Genomic DNA, 18,845 nt, shown 5'->3' with positions numbered 1-18,845 from the left:
ATGTGGCCACATCTTCATCAGGCTTCCTGAACCTAACCCACGGCTAGGGGTATTTGCATATGTAATTGTCCATGTGGGTTTTTGCATATACAATTGTCCATTTTAAAAGCACAACATTTATGATTATTCTCCCTCTGAATATTTGATCCTGAGTGAACAATGATTTCATACATTTGATCTCTATTTTGTGTCTCAGGAATTAACTCTAACTTTGGACTCTTTTGCTTTTCATAGGCTACTGGAAGCCGACTTGGCTTGTTCACTAAGACTGCCTCTACCCTTCTGACTGCCATCATTATTGCTTTTGTATATGACTGGCGATTAACTTTGCTTATCCTGGCCTGCATTCCTTTCATTATTGCTGCAAATGCTATTCGACTGAGCTCTGTGGCTGGTCATGCATCAAAAAATCAAAAAGCTTTGGAAGAGGCCGGCAGAGTAAGATCTCCAATATAAACTAAATGGATATAATGTTATATCGTTCTAAGGACAACATTGTCAGTGATGGTTTTCTACAGAAATTACTCTGAAAATATATTAAATAAAACAGTGATAAAGAGACAGATTCTATTATAGTGGGATGCTAGCTCCACTCTAGTTTAAGTTGAGGGTGACTTTTCTTACTGCTTTATAATCCACACCGTTACTCGTATTGCCTTGAAATTCAATGGCAAAAAATTATGTTAACACAAAGTTAAGGTTGCTTGGTGGCATGTTTTCCCTTTGGAGAACTTTGAGTTGAGCAAAACTCAAACTTCTGAACATCAGGAATTGCAGAGTTAAGGTTGCTCATGCAACCTTAACTCTGCCCTCCTTCAGTAATTCCCCAATGCTGCTTGTTAACACAAGTAGTATGTGCCCAGGGGATCTGGGTAGGTTTGTACTCATGAGGCTAGCTCAAGCCACTGCTCGTGCCACCCTAGTTATGCACAGTGCGTACATCTATGCGAGCTGGGACTCGCACATCCCAGTGTAGGACTACTGTTACATACAGGATACCATCTCAACCTACACTTTCACTTAGCCATCCTGAAAGCATTGGAATCTTTTCAAATTCCACCTCACAGCTGGCAATATCCTTTGTAATTAAAGCCCCGTGCCCTGTTACTGACATAACCTACACAATTCCACATAGAACTGAGACATACTTCATCCTGAAGGTACACATGCACCTCCTGCCTTTCCACACACACACATAGATCTCCTCATATCTCAGTCACAGCTCTGTCACACATCTCCAAGTCATCCACATATCTCGCTAACACACCTACCAAGCAGAGCTAACTACTTCCTCCGCTCTTCAGTACAGCGCCATCTGCCACTGAGCACACTCACTTTGCCTGGAGTGTGCATAGATAATAAATGCTTAGATTGCTCATATGCCAGCTCGCTACTGAAAATACCCTTTCTAATACAGCCCCTGTACCCTTCTAATGATATAAGGTACACAATTCTGCACTGTACTGATGCACATAGGATCCTGAAGGTACATACCTAGCTCCTCCCTTTCTTCAGACATCGGAGGGTGGCAAACACAGAGTTCCTCCTGTCCAAAGCTCTGATGTCTCACATACCTCAGAGTGATCCACACATCCTCACATCACCAACACACTTACCAAGCAGGCCCCAACTACTGTCTCCACCATCTAGTGTAGGTACACGTAGCATCCTGATTGCATCTGGAGTATATGCAAACAATTCCCATTGGCTACTGCCAGCTGTAGGGAACAGATGGAACATGGGGTGGGCAGCCTTTTTTTTTTTTTCTGTCTTGTCCTGTAATATTGTTAGATGGAATCCTGTGGGTGACAGTGAATGGGCTGTAAAAGGCTGTGAAGAGCTTGTACATATCAGCAGCTGCGGGGTTGGCAGAGCAAAGGTATGTGTGTTAACTGGGCACTGCGGAAAGAGGGCAGAGGTAAGCCTGCATGGACAACCTTACTTGTGCATCTCCTGGTTTTCAGTAGTTTGAGTTTTGTTCCACACAGCATTCTGCAGGGGTACGACATACCCCCAAGCAACCTTAACTCTGCATTTAACATTGTTCTTTGCCATGGAATTTCCAAGGGTTTTTTTTTTTTTTAAACAGGGAAAGCTCTGGTGGCGTTAGGAGGTAGTGGCTATATAGGCAGTTGTACATCTAGTGTTCCACAATTAGCATTCTGAGCCAGCTGCACCCCCTGACACACACATTCATCAGCTGTTCCTCACCAGCCCTGCTTCAGCACACCTCCCCCGCCATACCTCTGACCCAGTCACTGCATTCCCCCGTCCCCACTACCATACAGAGGCTCCCTACTGCAAGCAGGGAACACCTTTCCCTGAAGTTTTCACTCCCTGTGTACTAACTTTTCTATTATTGTCACTTCCTCCCTCCTCTAATCTGACTCACATGCAGTGCCTGGGGTGAAGGACAGCTGTGTTGCAGTGGCATAGTGTTCCTGGTCGTGTTTAAGAATGGCTAGAGGGTGGAGTTTGTAGCAGGCTGGTGGGAGAAATCACAGATAGGGTTTGTGTTCCAAAACACCGACAATTTTATGTTTGAGAGAAAAATCCTCTGACCCCGTTCCAAGATGTACCCCCTCTCCAAGAACAGTGCGGTGTCAGAGCTTGTAATGGTTTCTGGTCATCCATGAACCCTCCAATTTCTCCATTAATGTGCGTCCAGTAGGTTTCCTGTAGTGTTGGGGTGCACTGACAGAGCTGAGAGGTGCAACGGGTCAGGTGCACTGGTAGAGCTGGGGTATAGGAAGGTTGTGGTACACTGGAAGGACTGGGGCTGCAGGAAAGTTGGGGTGCATGGAGGGTTGTGGTGCAAAGACAGCTGTGGGATGCAGGGGGTTAGGATGCCAAGACCAAGCTGGGGGTTGTGGTGCAGGAAGGTTGAGGTGCAGGATGGCTTGAATTTGTTGGCAGAGGAGGCACAGGGGGTTGCGATGCATGGCTGGGGTGCACTGGCAGAGCTGGGGTGTCACGTGCCTCCATCACCTGAACCTCTTACCTCCCCTACCACCTATTCCTAGTTACCCCAATTCCCCCTCCCAGCAGGGTTGTCAATTTTGGTTGACTCTATTCTTGGAGGTTTCATCACATGACACAATCTTTAAAGATTAATCTTTAATTCCTGAAAAACAACGAGGAGTCTGGTGGCTTTGTGGATACAGACTAACACGGCTACTCCTCTGATAATTTAATTCCTGGAAACTCCAGGACAATCCTGGAGGTTTGGCAACCCTCATTCCAAGAAAGTTTACACATCCAATTTTCCACCCAAATGCTTTGATTGCATTTCTCCCAAAATGAAATTACCACCTATGACTCTCACATTGTAGCAAACTCCAGCCACTCAGTTCAAAATTCCTTTTGTCTTAGGTGGGGGGTCCTAATTAACTTATCTTTAGCAGTGTTAATGGAAGGGTGAGTTCACAGCCATCCAGTGGTCTGTGATTCATCTTCCAGGTCTTAGTATCTACCTATGAACTCTAGATCTAGAGTTCTAGCTCTACGTTTTTGTTTTTTTTAAAACACCGACCACCTAGTTTTAAAAAAATTTTTAAATGGCTGTTTTAGGGCTTATATCTCCAGAACGTCTGGCTCAACAGATGTCAACTTTGGGTCACTAACCCTACCTGCCATCTCCTGAGGTGCACCGCTATAAATTGATGAACCTCATGGGGGTGCAAGATCGTGTAGTGATCCAAATTAGGGGTCATTTGACCAAGGGGTTCACGAGATGCCGTTTCCCACCAAATAATCAGCTTTTCTAAAGGTTCCTGCTAGTAATGTTTTTTTGCCCACATCTAGAGATCAGACCACGGGTCTGATCCTGGCACAAGGGTCTCACTCACTTGAGGGTGACCCCAGAGAATGCATGGCATCCACTAGCCCTTTGGGGGAAGCAAGATTCGGAACATTATTAGCAAAAGAGTTTGGCCATCCACGTAGGCTCTTGAGTAGAGGTCAAGCATGCCACAAGTTACACTGAGCACGTATGTAAAGCGAACCCCAAAGGATTTGCAGGTAGACTATGGTCAAAGCAGCTGGATAGACTGAAGAAATGCACAGTAAGTGTTTGTTCCTGAACTCCCCCAACTAATGACAGTTCACGGTCCCCCTTTGCTGAAAACCTGGGAAAGCTTGGCTGGCATGTTGCTAAAATCTGTTACTATCAGGCTTCTATTTTGGATGGGGGTGTAATGTCATCAAAGTATTTTTGTTTTTAAAAATAGGCGTGCAAATGCTTGCTGGCAAGAGAGGAGCATTTTAGGGGATGGAGGAGTTAAGGGAATAGGGTGAGAGGGGTTTGGGGCTGCACGGAGAAGAGGCGGGATTATGGGGAGGGAGATAAATGGGAACGGATGGTAGAGGAGGTTGGGTTTGGGGAATGGATACTGGGAAGCAGACATGAGGGTTTTTTGCAGAGGGTCTGGGGGTAATAGGGGCAGCTCCACATTCTCCCTGTCTGTACCTTTTGTGTGTGTGCCTGAATCTGGGGGATCCACTAGCTCTCTAGGGGAGTCTTAGCCCCTCTCCCCACCTCTGCATGTGAAGTGTAATTGGGGGGGGGGGGGGCTTGCCTCTCTGGGGGTGTCTGAGCCCTGCTCCTGACCCACCTCTGTTTGCCAGGCTCTGAAGCTGCCTTGGCCAGCCGTGGGGATCTATCTGCCTTCCATGCCCCCTCTCATGTGAGCCAGGATCTGCAGTAGGCATTGCTTTCTAGAGATATATAAGCCCCTCTCCCTACCTCCTCACATGAATTGGAATCTGGGGTGCTTTGTCCCTCTAAGGGAGTCTGGCCCTTTCTCTCTACCTCTCCCCAGGTGAGCTTGGATCAGGGAAGTCTGGGTGCTCTGAGGGGGAAGCTTAGAACAGGCATGCTCAGAGCATGCCCCAAGAACACACTGCTGAGAGAGGGGTGAGGAGCTGAGATTGGGCATATCAGAAACAGTCTTGGGGAGGGGGAATGGGAAAATCCACTGGCATGAATGGAGCTGTTCATATGTCTCAGAGCTAGGTGACCAGGTGTCTCAATTTTATAGGGACTGTCCTGATATTGGGGGCTTTGTCTTATATAGGTGCCTATCAGGGCCGGCTTTAGGAAGTGTGGGGCCCAATTTGAACAGTTTTGACGGGGCCCTGGCAGGGATGACTAAAAAAAAAAAAACACATAAAAAAAACACGCGGGGCTTGTACTCACCGGATGGAGCTATGAGTCTTCGGCGGCGGGTCCTTCACTCGCTCCAGGTCTTCAGTGGCACTGAAGGACCCGCCGCCAAAGTGCCGCCGAAGACCCGGAGCGCCGCCTGGTGAGTAAAAATTAAAAAGGCGCCTCTAGCCAGGGAAGGGATTCTTGGCCACTTGCCCCCCACTCTGGGCGGCCCTGCCACTGGGCGCGGGGCCCTCTTAGGCGCGGGGCCCGATTCGGGGGAATTGGTGGAATTGGCCTAAAGCCGGCCCTGGTGCCTATTACTCCCCTCCCCCATCCTGATTTTTCACACTTGCTGTCTGGTCACCCTACTCAGAGCTAGATTCTGGCTGAATTCAGGCTGGGTGTTCACTTTCAGCTGAGAACATTTCATTGAGATGAATGGGCCACTCCACAGCTCTCTGAGACTATTATGATGCTGATGGATGTGTGGAGCACCTCTGCTCCACTGGCCTTCTAATTTTATACAGCATTACAACTGAGCACCAGCTCTGGTCTAGCTAAGGTGGGGAAGCCCTTCCTGTTTAAAGGATGACTACTAAGTATGCTAAAATCTGTGTGTTTACACAGATTGTCTTGAAATTTGCTATGTGTCATGAAAGCGTCGGGTAGGGTGAGTGATCCAAAGATGGGGTCATTTGAGTGTGAGGTTCCCCACAGCCTCCAGGGGGAAAAAATTAAGTTCACAGATTTTAGCAGCTTTGAAGTTCTAACCCCACCCTGAGCAGAAATCTGAAAATAAAGTGTAAACTTTTGTTTTAATTTGGAGAAATGGACTCTGAGCACAGCCGATAATTAAGAAGGGTTTCAAACTGTGTTTGAAAAGAAAATTAATTACAAGGGGTGATTGCCGTGTAAGAGTAAGTGGGAAGAGGGGCTGTTTGGGGTCTAGAGCACGGGATGGGGGCACAGGTGCTGACTCGGTGGGTGGAAAAAAATTGGTGGATGCTGAGCACCCACTGGCAGCTCCCTTCCCCCACAGCGCCTCCCGCCCACCTGTGGCCCTGCTGATCAACTGCTTCCCCTCCCTCCCAGCGCTTCCTGCCCACCACAATCTGCTGTTTCACGGTGTGTAGGCAGTGCTGGCGGGGGTGGGGGTGCGCTTGGGGAAGGGGGAGGAACTGAGGCGGAAAAAGCAGGGTGGGAAGAGGCGGGACAGGGATGGGGCTTTGGGGGAAGGGGTGGAGTTGGGGTGGGGCCTGGAGCTGAGTGGGGTTTTGAGCACTCCTGGAGGAAGGAGGAAGCTGCGCATGAGGAAGGGGATAAATGAGGATGGGTGGTAGGGGTGGAAAGAAGGGTTGGGCTCAGATAAGGGGGAGGGGAGGGATTGGGGGAGTGTGAGAGGAGAGGATGGGGAATGTGAGGGGTGGCAGAGGAAGTTGAGGATTTGGGGGTGGGCTGTCAGCCCTGAATTCTCCCCTTCTGTGTGTGCTTGGATCTGGGGGAGCCCTGCTCCTCCATGTGAGCTGGGATCTAGGGACCCTGCTCTTCTTGGAGTGTCCGAGCCTCTCACCTTGCCCCCCAATGAAGCCAGGATCAGGGGCTAAAGAACATGAAAATTTAAACATCTGAAATCCAGAAAATGAAAAGTGAAGATACACGTCACCCCTGTGGGAGTGCTGGCCAAAGTGTGTGGGGGAAGGGCCTGGTTTGGAGGAGGGGTGGACTGGGTGGGCCAGCACATGGCTGGGGAAGCCTGGCAGAAGCAGAAGCAGGAGTCCCCACTGGGGGTGGGTAGTAGGAGTGTGGGGCTCACCCAGCTCAATGTGCCGCTCAGGCTGCATAACCAAGGTAGCATGCAGCCCTCCAGTGAGCTGCTGCCTGGGATATGTGTACTCAGAGCAAGGAGCAACTTCTTACCTTTTAATGGCTTCTTTAGTGCCAGCTAATGCTACTGTACAACAACCTGTACCGGTGGGGGGAGGAGTACTTAGGAATCACAGCAGCCACGTTGGCTTAGTAGAAAGACCACTGTGTGACCTTAGGCAAATAATTTAATGGTTGTGCCTCAGTTTTCCTGAGAATGATACTTAATCTCCTTTTTTTAAAAGAAAAACACTTGGAGAGCGAAAGATGAAAAGTGCTATAGATGTGCTAACTACGTACTAGTAGGAGTAGACTCAAACATAAGAGAATACTTCATATCTGTCTTGTCTCCCGATTTAGATTTCAACGGAAGCGGTTGAAAATATAAGAACTGTGGCTTCATTAACTAGTGAAGATGCATTCTATGAAAGATATAATGCAAGTTTGAATGGTCCATACAGGTAGGATTTGCTCTCAAACAATTCTGTTTTTTAAAAGCAATGAATACATATTTTCTTAATTTAAAACTACTCAAGATTTATTCATATTACATTCATTTGCAGACTGAAAATATTAAACACATAAATTATTTGAAAAGATTTTGGCAGGGTAAAATGTATTTACTCAGTTTCTTTAAAATATGTTCTTAGATGCTATTGTGTGTGATGTAATATTTGTGTGTGAGAGAGAATGTAATGACCTGGTATAAAGTTTTTATTAACATGAATATGGGATGTTTATTTGCTTCACAAGTACTGCAGCAGAATGAGTTTCATAGGTCAAGTGGCAAAGACTTTATACTACATAACATCACTATGTATTATGACTTGTAATACAAGAAAGGACTTGCCGGTCTTGAAATAAGGTGCATTTCTTTTTCCCCTTTGGCCTTTTCAGTCACACTCAACAAGCTAACCACTGCAGGGGCTAATTTCTAATATCCAAATATGTCAGACATTTTCCTAGTCTCCATTTTATTTAAATGAAATGATCTACCATCCATTTTGTTTCTTTCCCCTTAAATATGCTTTAAGTAAAAGTAGGGATTGAAAATTATAGTCCTCTGCCAATGACAGTTTTATGACTCAATATTCTATAAACCATCATTATGAGAAAAAAAATCTATATTTAATTGGAGAAATGGGATTCTCAGCCTTAGCACTTGTCTCTAGTCCTGGCAGGTCATTGTATCACAATATTATGATTTATAGAGAAACTATTTTGGAAAACATTTTAAAAATATATGAGCACTAGAGATAAGTGAAAATCTGAATTTCCATCCTGTGGTAAATTCTAATATTTCAACCTCTCTTTGGCTCTGAAGTGGGACAAAATGTGAAAATATATCAGTTTTTTTCACGAAAAGAAAAGGTTTTTTTTAGAAAAATTTCAATTTAGAAATGGCAAATCATTCCATTTTTGCTTTTTTTCCCTCCAAACAAAATATTTTTATATTCCTAAATAACTGAAATATTAAATTTTTCTTTTGTTTAACTGACCTGAAACTTTTTGTTTCTATCTAGTTCAACATCAAACTGCATTTCCCTGTTTTGGAACATTGCCTCTCTTATGGGCCAGGCTTCCTGGTTGGACTACATCTCCAATGATGCAGTGTGGTCTCCCCTCTGAAATGAGTAGCATAATGCATTATCAGAGTCACATGGGTGCAAAGCAGAAATATTTCAATTCAGGTCAAACCAACCCAGAATAAAATATTTTGTTACTTTTTTCCCAATGGAAATTTTCAAATAGGCAGAAATTGCGTTTTCTGTTGAAAAATCATTTTGTCAGAACTAGAACCAGTTTCTTTGTCACAGCAAGGTCTGCACATAATTAAGATGACCCAGTTTTACCATCCCACACAACAACATTGGTCACCATTTAAAAGTCACCACTGTACAGGGGGTCTGAGTTGCTAGTTTTCCCCCTCCTGTACTCAGAACAGGCAATATCTGCAGTGCTTCAGTTATGCTGTGTTGTAGACATTGACTTTTCTATGGTGACCACTACATTTATCCAAATTGTCCAAAAATTCAAGCATTCAAAGATCATAAGGGACTTATGGAAATTATCAATTTGCTTTGTGTCAGATTGCTTTGGCCATCCATAAACATTTATTCTAGAAACCAGCATTCGAGTGTTAAAATGTTTTGACTATTAAAGGTAATTTTATCGTAAGGTCCAATACAGCAAACAGCTAGTTGGGATGAAGGGATATCATTTGCCATAAGTTCTCTCCAGAGGCACCTTCATGGAGCCCCTAGTGTGCAGCTTATTAATTATTATTATTTATTTTTGAGTGAGTGAGGTATACGGTTTGCCACCCCAATCCAAAGGTCTGATCTTCTTCCAGCCAGTCTCTGCTCTTGGCATTTCATGACCATTTTTTCCTTTATCAGGGACTCTCTAACAAAAGCCCCACTATATGGACTTATCTATGGAATAGCCCAATGTGCAATCTACTTTCTTGAGGCAGCAATCTTCAGATTCGGGGCATGGCTCATTGCTAATTGTTATACAAACTTTGAAAATATATTTATGTGAGTATACATCAGTTCAAAGGCAGTGATTTCAACACATGGTAATTGTGTATAAGTCTAGTTACTGAGGCAATAGTGCAAGAGGTCCAACAGTTTAGAATCTGGTCAGGAGTTCCATTCAGGCAGAAGGGCTATTTCTGGGAGAGGAAGCTTGAAACAGTTGTGTTGGCATGTATAGAGCCTGGCTCAGTTTATTTACTATTGAGAAACTTTTACTGCTGACACTTCATTGCAGACAACAGGCTTTGTGAAATGCTTCTGCGTGGAGAAATTACGTACCATTAGTCGCCCATAAAAATATTTGTAGCTGTAAACCTCTGTTTCTAATCCTTTGTATGTAATTTTTCTAAGCCATAAAATTCTAAAAATGTCACAATTCTCAGATTTATAGATAGTGTTAAGTCTGTTTATTTTAAAAAAGGAAAACAATATTTGTAATTTATGAACAATAATAAAGTCTCTCTTTAGATGAACTGAAAGATGTTTTTGTTTGGTTTTCAGAGCCTTTTTTTCAGTTCTATATGGTGTTATAAATGTTGGGCTGTCCACTTCTTTGGCACCAGATTTTGGCAAAGCTAAAGTTTCTGCCCAACGAATCTTTCAGCTTTTGGATCGGAAATCCTTAATTGACAGCTTTAGTGAAGAGGGTACAAAACTGGTAAGATTATTCAGAAAGTCCTTGAAACTAACAAACCTGATGGTATTGTATTGTCCTTAATTGTATTAATCTTGTTAAGTTGCCTTTTGCAATGTCACAGAAGACAGGACCAGATAGGTAGGGTAAAATTTAACAGCAATAACTACAAATATTTATATTTGTCCAGTGCCATTTAATACTTTTTTGCTTCAGAAATTAATAGAATACTTTTAAGTGCGGTTCTGTTCTGAAAAATGACTGAAGAATGACATTTCATTCGCCTGTTCTGTCCGTTGGATGCATTCTGAGGCCTTGTCTACACTACCGGGGTAAGTCGACCTAAGTTACGCTACTCCAGTTACGTGAATAATGTAACTGGGTTCGATGTAGCTTAGGTCGACTTACCGCGGTGTCTTCACTGTGCTGCATGGACGGAAGATGCTCTCCCTTCGACTTACCTTACTCTTCTCGTTCCGGTGGAGTACCAGAGTCAATCAGAGAGCACTCTGCTATCGACACCTGTGAATTAATTGCAGTAGTATCGATCTCCCTGGAAGTGAAGAGAAGCCCAGAGTTATAACTGCTTTCTTTAGCAATACAAGTATGTTTTCACTGCTTTTTACTCCTGTAAACTATGCAGCTGTGGGGGAGAGTGAGTTAGATTCTATTCCTTCTTGTGCATCAGCAACAGACTTGTTTGCTAAGTTCCAGTCAGTTACATCTGTGTAACAGAGAGTCAAGGTGAGTGAGTTAATATCTTTCATTGGACCAAATTCTGTTAGTGAGAGAGACAAGCTGTCGAGCTTACACAGAGCTCTTCTTCAGTTCTGTATAAGCTCGAAAGCTTGTCTCTCTCTCACCAACAGAAGTTGGTCCAATAAAAGATATTACTTCACCCACGTTGACTCTCTAATATCTTGGGACCGACACGGCTATAAGAGCACCGCATACAACATTTGAGTAACCTCATTCAAGTCAAAGGGGTTGCACAAGTATTAATGAGGACGTAACTTGGCCTGCAGAATCTTTTGTTCCTGGTGATTATATGTGAGATGGAAAGAACCCAGGTTGTCTCTCAAAGTCCAATGTTGACTGTTAGAAACTCATCTTTGTAATTGTAAACTGAACACATTTCATATTGTCTCTCAGTATTTTCCATAAACGCTTTTACAAGCAGAACCAGCCTTTCAGAAACTTGAAGTTGCTTTAGAATTCTAGCTTTTGGATAGTGGCCTCGATTCAGAAAAGGACTCAGGCACATACTGTAAGCATGCCGGTAACTCATGTGCACAACTTTAAATCACACAAGTGCTCGACTACTTTTCTGAATCAGCTCCACATGCCCAGACTACTAATGCTCCAGGGGAAATATCTTCTTGCGGATAAAAGACGTTAATTGAAAGTGAAACCACTCTGGGCCAACTTCTGATGCCAGTGAAGCAGCTGCCTTTGACTTCAGTGAAGCTAAGATTTGGCCCAAAGAGTTTGAACCTTGAAAGTCCAGTTCTCTAGGTGCTGTAAGAGCCCATTGTACTCGCAGTGCTGGTATTGTGGTCCTGGAGCTGTCCCATCCCCCAGGCATCAGAGGAGGCTCCCACAGTCTCTCCTAACATCTCCTTCATTCACCCTTATCTTCACGTCTTCTTCCTTGCTACCTCTTATATTCAGAGCTCCCTTCCTACATAAAAGAGCAAATCAGCTACCCTTTCCTTATTCAAACCTACATTTAAAGCATAGTTGTCCTTGAAAACTATGAATAATCCACCAAAGTAAAAATGTTTAACCTAATCTGAGATCTGATGTTCACCTTGTACTATGTTCATCCTCTGTACTATGTGTTTAAATGACACTATTTAGAGAGTGAACTCCCGGGGCAGGAACTATGTTTTCCTCACACAATGATAGTGTCTGGATTATATGTATTGATGACATAAAAGAGAGGTATTAGAGTTGTTTACTTACCTAAAGTAATGATAGTCCTTGCGAACCAGGCTGAAAAGGAATGATATAAATGAGAGAGAGAGATGCAGAAAAGTACCACTCAAGAAGGAGGTCCTGTACACAGAAGATACCAATCCAATGTCACTGCATATTTGAGCAACAATAAACTGACAAAAATGCTCTGGGTTTGACAATGCCATACCATTTCCAACTGACTTGTCAATGCCTTCATTTAAATGACCATACTGAGTTGTGTTTGATGCTTCTGTACAAGATAGACAGGTCTTCTTTCATACATTAATATTTTCTACCGTTTTCAGAGTCAGTTTGATGGCAACATTGAATTCAGGGACATCCATTTTGTATACCCTACAAGACCAGAAGCTCAAGTTTTGCAAGGACTCAGCGTGAAGGTTAATAAAGGACAGACGCTAGCCTTGGTGGGGAGCAGTGGTTGTGGCAAAAGCACATCCATTCAGCTGCTGGAGAGATTTTATGACCCTATGGCCGGACAAGTGGTAAGAAGAGATTTGTGAAGCTGTTAATGCTTCGAACTTATAGAAATGTTCTTCAAAGGATAAGTGTTTTTATGGGTCCGGGTAGGTAGATAAGACTTGGGATTTGCTTAAGGTAGAGCCAGGAGTAGAACTTTCGATCTTCTGACTCCCTGTCCTGGCTTTAGATCACTAGATTGCATCTCTTTGTTGATTTACTTAATATATTGGAGAGGGCATAAGAATATACTTCCCATAATGTAACCCTTGTCCCTATTCCTGTAGTCATGTTAACATGACACAATTTGAGGTCTAATTCATCACTTGATGGGACTTTTATGCAAGTCCTATTTATGATGATGAGAGCTCCAAGACGAATAGCCTAGAGATGGTGAGTCAAAAGATGTTTCAATAAATGCCCAAAGATGTGGATTCTTATTGGAGCTCTTCAACCGTCTAGGTCTAAGAAGCTCATGAACAGACTTTCTCATGAGATCTCTGGTCCCTGCCATCATCAGTAAAGATGGAAATTCTGTAGGCAGATCTTGTTATAGATTGGCAATTCCACATCTATTATGGAAGCTAGCAGAGCAGATGTGCACAAAAAAATTCTTCTGAGAAGAAAAGGTTATCTGAGCTTCATTTGAATTTTCAAAGAGTTTTGGTTCAGTTCAATGTTGGATGAAAGATCTGATCATCTATTATTTGATCAGAAGTGGTTCACTGACCACTTTACTTTTACTGTAACTCTAACACAGGTCAGAGGATTTGTACAGATTGGTGTTTCACATTTACATTGTACACCTGAGGAGGCGTATTGCATTCTGCAGGGAATGATTTTTCCCTTTTTCTGTTTCTAGTTTGCAGACGGGTTCGATACCAAGTCTTTGCATTTGCAATGGTTAAGGTCCAAATTGGGTATTGTGTCACAGGAGCCTATTTTGTTTGACTGCAGCATTGCTGAAAATATCCAGTACGGAGACAACAGTAGGGTTGTCAGTCAGGAGGAAGTTGAAGAGGCAGCTAAAGCAGCAAATATTCACACCTTCATAGAAAATCTCCCAGAGGTAAATGAAAATGTCTTTCCAGTCTCAGTATGGGGTAAATACTCACTGTGACCTATCTTAGCAACTTCCATTAATGCAAAACAATATACTTTTTTGTTTTTTTAAAAAAGCTTATTTTCTTGTGTTTACAATTCTCAAAGAGGAAAATAGGAAGCTGATGTTTAAAAATGTAACTTGCAATATGTATTAACACAGACGCAGTCATAATTAGCTAAATCAAATGCAAAATCTGTGCTCCAGCTTTCTTGTTTTCCTCTACCACAGTGATGTTATATAACAACTATAAAAGAGACATTTGATTCTAAACCTTTATTTTCATTTCCTCATAAACTTTGCCAATTCTTTTTCCTTTTTTGGCAGAAATTTTCTCTAGTTTTAGTCTTATCTGAAAGGTACAATGTTTCAAGTACATCTTAACCTTCATGTTTGCCATGGACTTAGTTCTCAGAGTGGAGAAAGACCTTGGAAAAGCCCAAAGAAATCGGGCTTCCTGTAGAGTTGCATGGAATTGAAAATGACAATTGAAAGTTGAAAAAAACATATTTCTTTTTCATTACCACCTAGTTTTTGAAAATGTACTTAGAAGAAAGTTTTGGATGTGTAAGAAATAAAGGATCACCTCCTGAGTGTGGGTCTCTAGGGCCTTGAAATTATAAAAGACTCTTGAGATCTATATGTTTAAGTACAGGTGTCTTTGACTAGACGCATCAGTGGTTGCACCACTTGGGAGTTAGTCTTTTTCTAATGCTGAAATGAATTTTCATTACAGAGCAGTTATCAACAATACGTGTAGCTGTAGATATGCATTTTGATTCAAACAGTTAATAAGATCTTATAACATTTTATTTTTTATTAAAAATCATTACAATATTCTTTTTTCTTTCACGGTGGAAATACTTAAGACAGTACATTATCTGCTATTAAAAATATAACTTCCTGTTTCTAACTTTCCTTCACAATGAATATTTACTTATACAGAAGTATAACACCCGAGTGGGTGACAAAGGAGCACAACTTTCTGGAGGTCAGAAACAAAGAATTGCAATTGCTCGTGCTCTAGTTCGTAAGCCAGCAGTTCTGCTTCTGGATGAAGCCACATCTGCTCTTGACACGGAAAGTGAAAAGGTTAGTAATATGCATTCTATCATTTGTAATGCACACAAAATTACGGGGAACCCAACGCTTCACTGCAAGAGCACAGGCTCTCCATCTACAATACAATTTTGAAAGTTCCACAGAACAATCCTTAGCTCACTCTCAGTCTACAGCCTGCTTTGCAAGGTGTAGAGTGCCTTCAACTCCTGGTGTCTAAATTGGGAGCTGATGGTAGTCAGCAACACTTGGGGCTGGAGACAAAGTGGGATTTTCAGAACTCCTCAGTTTGGGCCTGCCTCAGTTCCTTCAAAGTCAGTTATGAAGTCATGGGACTTTTAATGGGTTCACAGTTAGGCCGATGATGAGCACTTTGGAAAATCCCATTCATAATTAGCAGCTTTGAGTTTGAGACAGGTGTCTTCAAACAGAAGACTGTGATCTACTAGAGGAGGCCTTGTAAGGCAAGTCACCAGCTCCGTCCTCTTCCCTTCAGCCAGCAGCACTAGCAGCAAAGTGGGTCTCTTTCTGCACTATTTCCTGCTCTGTCTGGGTGAGCAGGTGTTGCTACAGAGACCCAAAGGGATCCACTCTGCCAGTAGAACTGCTGGCTGTCAGGACAGAATGGAACAATGAAGAAGTTTAATGTTGTCCTGCCTCTGTCCGCTTCCCCGTCCTTTGATCCACCTGCGTTCAGAGGGTTAGAGGCGACACGCAGGAGCAGCTGGCTTGGAAAAAAGGCTTCAGCAACACCTCCCACCTCTCCGGAGATGTTGTGCAATGAAGAGAGAGTAATTAAGCTGTCCCCTGCTGCTCAGCTGGCTGAGCTTCCTCACCGCATCCCCCATCTCTAGGAGAGGGGGAGACTCCATAGGGACGAATAAACTGTTCATTTGGGTGGGGACGCAGTAGAAGTGAAAAATGCCGCCGTGCAAACCGCCATCCAGTTGTGAGCCAGATGTCAGGATCCTGAATTTTGGATTTTTATGGACAACAAGAAGTGTCTGGCATTGCTGGTACGATCAATGAATGTGCAAGTTTTAGTTTCTCTAAATTTGGCATGTAGTTGGATACAGACAGGATGCAATGTCAAATATAACACACACATTTGGTAAGCAGCCAATATAACAGACAGTTCATTACACCTCTGCAGATTAGTTGTGTTGCATGGTAAATCTAAGTTTTATGTTGGTCCAAACTAGATCCTTATGGCCCTCATTCTGCTATCCTCTGTTCATGAGAGTAGTCTCAATGACTTCAGTGGAATTACTCACACAAATAAAGGTTGTAATATCAGGCCCCTGTGTTTGAGGCCTCCTTCATGCATGGGAAGTATTGACTCCTAAACCCCAGTGAGGAACACCCACGTGATAATGTGAACTATAAAGACAAAGGTGTTACCTATGAAAGGGAAGATTCTCCAAGTAATAACAAGTTCTTCACTGCATCTGTCTGCAGATTGTCCAGAAAGCCTTGGACGATGCCAGGAAGGGTCGAACCTGCATTATTATTGCTCACCGCTTGACGACCGTCCAGAACGCTGATGTCATAGCAGTGATTCATAATGGAAAAGTAGTGGAACAAGGGACTCACAGCCAGCTGCTGGCAAAGGAAGGACATTACTATGCACTTATAAATGCACAAGTTTCTCATTAACATTAACGTTACAAACTAATCTATTTGTATAAATATACACACAACCCACAGTTAAGTAATATTAAAGATACACCTCATTCCTGAGATGTCTGCAGGTTCAATACACAGGCATGTAGTAAAAAACAGAGACGAGACATTTATTTTTTCCTTGTGTCACAGCTCTAGTGTTACTTAATCCTATTGGTAAAATCCTTTGGGGCGTGTTGGTTAATTTTAATCTGCTTTTATATTAATGATTACAAGCCTTTCATGGAAATATATACACCTCTACCCCGATATAATGTGACCCGATATAACACGAATTCGAATATAACGCAGTAAAGCAGTGCTCTGGGAGGGCAGGGCTGCGCACTCCAGCGAATCAAAGCAAGTTCGATATAACACGGTTTCACCTATAATGCGGTGAGATTTTTTTGGCTGCCGAGGACAGCGTTATATGGGGGTAGAGGTGTATTGACAAAATAGATCACAAACTGTTTGTTTATAAATTATTGTTAAAACCTGTATTATTGACCTCACAGAACTTACTGGTTCTTTTGAAACCATTAAGGCTATTTCAAAAAGACTTAAAAATAATTATTATTCGCCCAATAACCATGATGGCTCCTTTTGGAGCTGATTAATGTCAACCATGTAAATAGTTATTTAACAAAAAACTGTGTGTGGGGGGGTTTACCATATGAAGTTAGATTTAAACACTTTTTTCAGATTTTTAAATGGCGTTTTAGACATGTTGATCGATCCATGTATAGTCACAGTGGTTTACACAGCTCTGTTATAATATTTTATTATCAGAGTGTTTTTTCCCTTACTATAGTCAACCATCATGCTTAAACAACAGTTGAGGAACCTATGTCATCTACTTATTAGAGAGACAGACAGACAGACTTGGGCAGCCCTGTTTTGGGTTTGCTTCTAGCAAACTCACCTTTTGGTTTGTCAAGGACAAAATTAAAACTACCTTTGATTTTTGTTTTGTATTTACACCCTACAGGAGCTTGGAATATTTCACACTTTCAGATGCCTCTGCTTACTTGTGACAGACAGAAATTAAAAATAATTATAATGTCTTTTGCCCCTTTTGTTTCCCTGCTTCTAGGTCTGAGGGAAACAAAATATAAAAAAAAAAAAACACATAAAACTTTGCTCTCAACCTGGCCAAAATACATGTGGTCACTCTTCCCCATTCATCCTCATCCCCAATCAGCTTTTCTCAGCAGCTACCACGAAGAGCTACTCCCACTATGGGCCATTGATCCTCTGTAGACACATTGGGAAGGGCTGGTCAGTTTCTGCTAGCACCACCGTGATGTGTGCAGGAAAGTGACTTTTCACTTCTGGTTATAGAGAAATCATTGGCTGTTCTCACAGTATTTCCCCATTATCCAAACTGGAATCAAAGGTGTCCCTTTGTCTGGTTTTGTTTTTACACTGGAACCAATTGTTAAGTCTGTTTACGGTAAAGGTGAAGCCTATAATAAAGAATGTAGAAAATCATTCAAATATTACACAGAGAGGATTGCCAAACTTAGTTTATTTTAAGGCCACGTAATGTGTGAACTATAGAACATCTGTAGCTAGTTAATGGGATCTCATAGTCACATCAACACAGATAATGTAGAGTAGAGGCCAAAAAGCTTCACTGCTCAATCTGTTTCCAATGTGATAAATTTGAACTTATTTTAATAGAGTTGGGCAAAACATTTGAGGAGACATGCACAATTAGACATTAAAGCTTTAGAAAAGGGCTCTGCTTCGGTCAACCAACAGTACATATGAGCTGCCACATCCATAAGACATATGGTCCTATCATTTTGCCATCTTAGAGAAAGGTGTCAGCATTACATACGACGTACAGGAAGATGATTGTACCTACATCATTCTTGACATGTTGTCAACGTTGTTCATCAGTGCATTCTTCTGTAGCAATAGCCAGCCAAATTCAATCAAGTCTGTATTGCTGGAAAAATCGTTTTGAAATAAAAGGCCTGGAGGTGTCAAGTATCAGATCATTCTTTCAAATATTGTGGGATTAGAAGTTGCTGGGGCCAGAACAACCAGCTCTTGCTAGTTAGTGTATTTTAGTCTATGCTTGGAGTGTGCGTTCAACGATGCTGAACTTCTGTGTGGAGAAAGGACACGGCTGTGTGGCTGCACCTCACTTCTTAGAAAATGAATCTGGAAAACCTACCACTGTATACATCTGGCCTCTTCACTTGTATTTTGAAGGAGGAAATTTAACAGGAAAATGGCAAATACGAGGAAGGTAATATGGGTCGGTTCACTTAGTCTTCCACAATTTTACACCCCCACAACTTAAAAAGAACCAATATTTATTTATTTTCAGTGTAAATATAATAAAGCACACCAATATCAGTCTCCCATTATGATTACAATCCAGAGCAA

The 18,845-nt window shown here is 42.5% G+C and overlaps 1 protein-coding gene across 1 annotated transcript in view; it reads left to right on the top strand.

The window, feature by feature from the left end:
* Nucleotides 1-18,510, top strand: part of LOC101936723 (ATP-dependent translocase ABCB1-like) — a 59,688-nt gene extending 41,178 nt beyond the window's left edge. The window contains exons 22-29 of the mRNA XM_065583264.1: nt 235-438; nt 7,373-7,473; nt 9,412-9,552; nt 10,054-10,210; nt 12,451-12,648; nt 13,485-13,691; nt 14,670-14,816; nt 16,242-18,510. Coding sequence (XP_065439336.1) covers nt 235-438; nt 7,373-7,473; nt 9,412-9,552; nt 10,054-10,210; nt 12,451-12,648; nt 13,485-13,691; nt 14,670-14,816; nt 16,242-16,439 — 1,353 coding nt within the window. The 3' untranslated portion in view covers nt 16,440-18,510. The remainder of the gene's footprint in view (nt 1-234; nt 439-7,372; nt 7,474-9,411; nt 9,553-10,053; nt 10,211-12,450; nt 12,649-13,484; nt 13,692-14,669; nt 14,817-16,241) is intronic.
* Nucleotides 18,511-18,845: the final 335 nt, after the last annotated feature.

This window comes from Chrysemys picta, chromosome 2, assembly GCF_011386835.1.
Source record: "Chrysemys picta bellii isolate R12L10 chromosome 2, ASM1138683v2, whole genome shotgun sequence".
NCBI classification, from domain to species: Eukaryota; Metazoa; Chordata; order Testudines; family Emydidae; genus Chrysemys; species Chrysemys picta.
Note: the sequence above shows the minus strand (reverse complement) of the source record. Positions and strands in the feature narration are given on the sequence as shown.